This window comes from Egretta garzetta, unplaced genomic scaffold (assembly GCF_000687185.1).
Source record: "Egretta garzetta isolate BGI_Z169 unplaced genomic scaffold, ASM68718v1 scaffold219, whole genome shotgun sequence".
NCBI lineage: Eukaryota > Metazoa > Chordata > Aves > Pelecaniformes > Ardeidae > Egretta > Egretta garzetta.
The window spans coordinates 597,163-604,158 of NW_009260671.1; the positions used below are offsets into that span (position 1 = coordinate 597,163).

The window sequence follows — 6,996 nt, forward strand, 5'->3', positions numbered from 1 at the left end:
TGAAACCACCGGGGGGGGCGGCCCCCCCGCCACAGGCAGCCTTCCTGCAGGAACAGAGCAGGAAGGGACCCCCAACACAGTGCCACCACAGGGACGCTGTGCAAAGAGGAGGCTGGCATGGCCAAGGGCAGAAAGGGCCGTTCCCCCTCCCTGGTGGGATGTCACCACCACCCGTAGCTCTGTTCGGGGACTCGGTGCTCCCAGCCGGTCCCCGCCCCTGGCCACCCACCTTTACCCTCCGCCTCTCCTCCTCTGCCTCTGCCCCGTTGTCATCGTCGGACACATCAGGTGCCTCATCCCCTGGCCCATCCAGCATGTCCTCCAGCCGCCCAATCTTCTTCCCCTTCGTGCTTCAGCTCCTGTGAGGTTGTGGATGGAGAGGTAGGCATCCTGGGGTGCCCATCTCCTCCATGGGATCTGCTGCCCCCTGGGACCCTGCACTGCTGGGGCCCAGCACCACCAGCTCCCTGCAGCACTGAGGAGGGGATGGGGTAGGAGGGCTCTACCCTGCTGTCCCTCTGGCTCTGCAGGGCATGGGGAGACAACCTTTGGGACCCTTGTGAAAGTGAGGACACAGTGTCCCCAGGGTCCCTGCATGCTCCATTGGAGCAGGATGGGGGTGGCCTTTCCTCTGCACAGCAGAGCCACCTCCTCACCCCACTCCCAGGCAGGACAGTGGTGCCCAGCACGGCCGCAATCCTTCCCTACCTCTGGGGATGGGAGCTGAGTGGGGATGCGCCCATCGATGGTGGTGGTGAGGAGCTGTTCCCCTAGGATGTCCTTGAGCTGCTGGGCCAGTACCTCCTGCTGCTCCATGCTGCAGTGGTTCTCCAGGGACAGGATCACTGGGTAGTCCGAGGTCTGGGGAGCAACATGCACAGCTGAAGATCAGCCTCGGTGGGGTTGAGGAGCTCTCACAAGGGCTTTGCCCAGGCATGATCAGTGCCAGGATGGAGCCCCTTGTATGTCCTTGTATCCGCCCCTCCACCCCTGAGACCGTCATACCCCTTCAGTCCCCCAGCAACCTCCAATTCCCATCTCACACCCGCATCCTCCGGGCCCCATCTTACCCCTGCCCCCCCAGCAGACCATGTCTGCATGAGCCCCCATCCCTTGGTACAGCACAGCGCAGCGCTGTGAGTCAGACCTCCAGTGCTTTCCCCCAGGAAGGGACACAGCCACCCTCCTTGCCTGTGGTGGGGTCAGTCCTGCTGTAGCACCAGGCATGTGAGCCCCAGCACCGCTCCCGCTCCAGAGACCCATCACCGCCCCAAATTGCAGCCACATCCCCACACACACCTGCCAAGGGCCACTCAGTACAGCCAGCACCCAGGGAAGGGTACCCTACCTTGAAGGCGTACTTCCCCAGGGTGCTCACCACCTCCCGGAAGGGGATCTTGGAAGTGAAGGTGTGGCCATGGTACACCATGGGCTCCCCGTTCGGCCCGTCCCAGCAATCCACCTCCAGGCACCGGCAGCCCCGTTTCAGAGCCCTACGGGTGGGTGGTCTCCCTTGGGACCCCACACCCAGCCAGGCCACCAGCCCCTTGCCCTCCCCGCTGGCTGTGGGTGTCACCCCTGGGGGAACCAGGGGACAACCGCCAAGGGTGGAGATGTTGCTGCATGCAGGGCAGGAAGAGCTGGGCTCAGCATCCCCAATTGACCCCCTTGTTGGGCACCACATGGCACGGCCACAGGGGTACTGGACCAGGAGGGAGCAAAGGAGCTTCTCCTCTTGGTGGGTCTGCCCTCCAGAGCTGCCTGGGGCACAGCCCCGGGGCGGGAGGGTGCTGTGGGGCAGCCAGGAGGGAGCAGCCCCTTTACCTGATGTAGCCCTCAATGCTGCTCTGGCCCCGGATCTGGTCCTCTATCAGGTAGGTGTTGTGGGAGGAGGAGATGAAGTAGTGGCAGAGCGGCTGGCTCATGTCCTGCCACAGCACCCGGTGCCGAGGGTTGAAGATGGAGCCCTCCGGGGAGCAGAGGTACATGAGGAACCCGTCGGCACTCAGCGCGTGGCGAGCCCTGACTGCAGGCAGAAGGGGAAGCTCAGCAACAGCCAAGGACCCGGAGGGGACAAGATCAGGACAAACAGGGCTGCTGGTGGCTCCTGGCATCCCCAACCTGGTGGGCATGGCTGCTGCTAGAGGCTGGGGCACAGGGAGAGATGCCCCAGGGCAGCAGCCATGGGCCGATGGGCTGTGGACCCCAAAGCTGGAGCTTACACCCCATGGCTGGTCAACCTTCTACACCAAAACAGTCCAGGAATGGACCAAAAAAAGGGGAACTGCACGCAGCTCACACCATGGTGAGCCTTCCCCTTGTGCCCACTCGCAGCAGGATGGGGCTGGGGGTGCCCCTGCTGTGGGGCTGTGGGTCTCAGCCCCCTCCTTCCACCCATGCAGAGCTCAGCTGGTGTCAGGGCTGGCTCTCACCTGTCTCCGATGGTTCGTACTTGTCGATAAGCTCCATGGCCAGCTCCTCTGTGCCCTCATCCTCCAGCTGCTCCTGCCGCAGGAAATCCACCAGCTCCAGCAGCGTCAGCTTCTTCCCATCCTCGGAGAAGTCCTGGAAGAGGCTTAGCACCTCCTCACGCTGTGTGAGGGCCTTGTAGAAGAGCACAAACTCCTCCCCTTCCAGTGTCCCCGACTCCGACTTGTCAGCAGCCTGCAAGGGAGCTCACTCAGCACCCAGCTGGGGCAAAATGAGGTGTCCTGGCCACCCCATGGGGCTGGGGGGGATTTCCCCACCCCCAGCAGAGGGCACTGAGACTCCACGCCAGCAGCAGTGGTAGGCATTGATCAATGCATGAATGGACGGATGGATGGATGGATTGGCAGATGGAGGGCTGTTTGGGTGGACTGAAAGATGGATGGGTCCATGGATGGAGAGATGGACAAACAGATGGAGGGATGGATGGATGGACGGATGGACAGCTGGCTGGCTGGTTGGGTCGATGGATAAATAAACAGATGGATGGTTAGCTGTATGTACAGATAAGCAGCTGGGTGGACAAATGAATGGAAGGGGGGAACAGCTGCCTTGGCCAGCTGGGCTGACAGATAAATGAACAAATGGATGTTTGTCTGAGTAAACAGGCAGTTGGGTGAACAAATAAAAGGATGGATGGATGGATGGATGGATGGATGGATGGATGGATGGATGGATGGAAGAAAGTGACCACATCCTTCTGCAGGGGGGTGTTGTGCAGCTTGTTCCATCCCCTCCCAGCCCCCAGGTGCAGTGCTTACCTGGAAGAGCCGCAGGGCATGATCCTCATTCATGTCCACGTTCATCATCTTGAGGAGACGCTGCACTTCTTTGAAGTTCATGCGCCCATCCTTATTCTTGTCAGCTTTCTGAAACCAGTCACGAATCCACGTGCAAGAAACCAGGGCAGATGTTAAGGGAAAGGACTTTGGCTAAGAGAGATGGTGCTGGGAAGCATCAGAGGGTTTATTTTCCTTTTTCTGTGGGCTCTTCCTGCCCTGATGCATATGGTGAGACCCAGAAGAGCTAAGCACATGCCGGGGCAAGGCAGGAGATGGGGGAAGGACTGGGTGTAGGGGGCAGAATGGTGCCTGCAGGAAGGATATTGGTCTATCTTCTCCCTTTGGTCCATACTGGTGGCCACCTCGATGAGCTGGCGCAGGCCCTGGACCCAGCACTGCGCCTCCTCTGCCGAGCCGGCAATGAGGTCCAGGTTGCCCCGGCGGCCGTAGAAGACAATGGTGAAGCAGCGCTCAGGGGGGAACTCCTCGGCCAGGCTCTGCAGCACCTCCGACTGGTGCCCTTCCCGCACTGTCTCCACGTCGCTGATGGAGACTGGGGCAGAGGGAGGGGAGGCCTGTCTATGGGGGACAAGGACCGCAGGGCAGGGGCAACTGCCCACAGACATATGTCCTTCCAGCCCTGCCTTCTTCCACTCATCCATCCATCCATTGAGCTACTTGTCCATCCACTCGTCTGTTTGCCTGCCTACTCCTCTGCTGGCATGCCAGAGCTTCCATTTCTATCAGCTGCAATTTCTACTCAGCCCTTGTGACCCATGGGTCCTGTTGGAGGGAGGATGCTTCATGGAGAGGTGTGGGTGAAAAGAGCCCACACACACACACAGAGCCTCTCCTGAATGCCACAGCCTTGCAAGCATGGCTCCAAGAATCTCCACACATTCGCACTCCTGTTCACTCTGAATCCTACCGATGGCCCCATGGACAACACACAGCAGCTGGTACTCACAGGCAGACTCAATTTTGCCTGTCCTCTTGGACTGGTACCAAATGGTCATGCAGTCATCCTGCAGCTTGAAGTAACGCTGCTTCTTCCAGCTCTTGGACTTGACTTTGCGCATCAGCGTCCCTTGCTGCATCTGCTCCAGCGTGTCTGTGAGCTGGATGCCTGGGGGCAGTGTGGGCTGCATCACTGAGGGTGGGGGTATTCGGGCAATGCGCCCTGCTACTTTGCTCCCTCCCACCCCTGGGACCCCACATGGTCCCCTGATTTGGGATGGAGGAAGGACAGAGACCAAACAAACTCCCTTCGCCCCAGAAGGGTGGAAAGTAATTCCTCATCAACCCTTCCCACCCACCCTTGGTGCCGCCAAGCCTGATCCCAATGGCCATGGTAGGGTAGAGATGCTCCCAAGCACAGCAAGGCGGGCTCAAACCCATGGCCCAGATTTGCCGTGGTGTAAATCCAGATGGCCCAGTGCCTTGCCCCCCGCCTCCCCTCCACCGGGGCACTCACGGGCGTTGCACAGCAGCGATGCCATGGCTCTGCCTCCTCCGTGCTGGTGGCCGCTGGGGAGGGAAGAGAGAAGGCAGCTGGGGGGACCAGGGCCAGACCCCCCCACTGCACCCGGGTCCTACCAGGTGGGCTCCGGCCATGCCCACGCGTGTGCGAGGTGCGTGTGCCCCTGCCCGTGTGCGAGCGCACCTGCGCCTGGCTCCTGCTGGGTCATTGCTTTCCTTAAGTGTCAGGTTCACCCTGCTGCACTCATGAAATATTAATTTGTGCTACCAGGAAGCCGGAGCGCAAAAGGTGTTGGAGGAAAACAGGAAAACTTGCGAGTGTGGCCGCCCCACAGCAGCCCAGTGGGTACTGGAGCCCTTGTGCTCCCTGGTCACTGCTCCCAGGGGAGAAGCAGCTCTGGGAGCTGGGAAAAACTGTCCTGGGGATGCCCGGGAAAGCCAAGAACAAGCCCCCACCACCTGGGAAATGGCCCCCAACCAGCAAATTTGGAAGTAAGGGAGAGCCTTAATTGCTGTAAGAACAAGGAAGGGGGCATAGAGCAGGACCCTTGGCTCCCCCATTCCCTTCTTTCCCAAGGAATGTCAACACCCCAGGGCCACGACCGCACTGGCAGCCGTATGGGGAGTGCGCTGCGATGAGTGGGACTATAAATACGACTGGACTGACAATAAGGCTTTGATTAGGCTGTTAAGGCTTTAATTAGACTGACAAATCGCTGGATGTGCCTGCCACCCAGCTGTTGGAGCTGGGCCCTTGAGGAGCAGATGCCGCAGCTAGTGGGCTGGGATTTGGGTGCAGAAGGGGACCCAGGGGTCCCTGGGGGCGAAGGGCTCTGTGTCGGGGCGCAGGGGTGGCAGCAGTGCCCCTGGCCCCTGACTCAGCACAGCGTTGCCCTGCTCGCCGAGGGGACGAGATGGGCAAATGCCCAGCACAGCGCTGGCTGGGCCGTGGCCCCGCTCCTGGGGGCCATGCCAGGCGTGGGGCTGGCAGGGGCTGTCCCTGGGGCAAGTGGGGAGAATTGCTGGAGAGACAGAGCTGCTGGGGTGCCATCCCAGCTGCCTCCCAGCCATGGCCAGTGCCAGGGCTGAGCATTCCCAGCACCAGCCCTTCTTCCAGGGCTCAGACCGCAAGGACTCGCTGCAGTGCCTGTACCCTCCCGCATCTGATGTGCTGGGGGGGGGCACCGACCCACCGGCCCAGGGCTCAGGGCACCCGTGCCCACAAACGGAAGGATGGCACCACCGCTCCTCTTGGGCCCTGCAGAGTGGGTGCCCTGATGCCTGCTGGCTTGCACAGCCTTCGGAATGCCCCGTGCCCTCCCCCAGCATGCTCTCATCCCCCCTGCGCCCCATGGCTTGCAGGGAACCAGTGGGGGGGGGACAACCCCAGTCACCCATCTGCCTGCACCCTCCTGCCTCCTGGCAGCACCCAGCCCGGCATGGCCACTTTGCAGGGTCACAGCTCCATGTGCCCACCTGCCCCATGCCACCTGCGCTGCAGTAGGGGAGGGGATGAAGGTGGGGATGGTTTTGGGAAGCCAGCGTGGAGGGAGAGGCACAAAGGCTGAAGGAGTCGACAGAGATGCTGGCCTGGGACAGGGACGGGCTTGGTGCCACCATCGGGTCTGTCCTCTCTGCACCCTGCCACACGTGTGCAAGGAGGCAGCGTGCAAGGGAGCTACTTGCAGCCCCCAGGCCTATAACCACGCGGAGATTTTGGAGCTAAACTGATCTCCCCTAGTGCCAGCCCTTACAGGCTGCTGGCATGGCCCAAGTGTGCCCAGCCCTGCCCCAGCCGTGGAGCCGTGCCTTCCCTGTGCACGCAGTGGAGACGATCCCTTCCAGCGCAAGGAAGATCCCATGAGTGTGGACAGAAGGACACAGCTATTTGGCTCTCCCTGGCGTGTGAGCGATGCCCCCAGCCTGGCGCAGCCTGGCCCCATGCAGCCTCCCCAACCCCGTCTGAGTTACGCTGTCAAGGGGAGCGGGACAGGAGCCAGGGGCTGGAAAAACCCAATCCCAGGGCTTCCCGTAAGGGTTGCTGCCTCCTGCCAGCGACAGCCCCAGCTCCCAACAGCAGACCCTGAGCCACCGAAGCTTCTCTCCTGGAGGTGACAGTCCCCAAGCGGAGCTGGAGGGAGGGCCAGCGGGCGTGAGCGCTCCCCAGCCGCTCCAGGGCAGAGTCCCCCGGCCGAATTACATGCCACTGTGGGGGTGGCTGTGCCAAGGCAGGGAGGGATGCCCCCCC

At 61.5% G+C, this 6,996-nt stretch overlaps 1 protein-coding gene across 1 annotated transcript in view; it reads right to left on the reverse strand.

Moving 5' to 3' along the window:
* The window catches only part of PLCD4 (phospholipase C delta 4), a 6,947-nt gene extending 2,179 nt beyond the window's left edge, over window positions 1-4,768 (reverse strand). The window contains 10 exon segments of the mRNA XM_009645687.2: window positions 230-347; window positions 349-359; window positions 709-861; window positions 1,349-1,493; window positions 1,825-2,026; window positions 2,433-2,664; window positions 3,249-3,378; window positions 3,594-3,822; window positions 4,237-4,395; window positions 4,744-4,768. Of these exon segments, the coding sequence (XP_009643982.2) occupies window positions 230-347; window positions 349-359; window positions 709-861; window positions 1,349-1,493; window positions 1,825-2,026; window positions 2,433-2,664; window positions 3,249-3,378; window positions 3,594-3,822; window positions 4,237-4,395; window positions 4,744-4,768 (1,404 nt within the window).
* Between the last annotated feature and the right edge of the window lie 2,228 nt (window positions 4,769-6,996).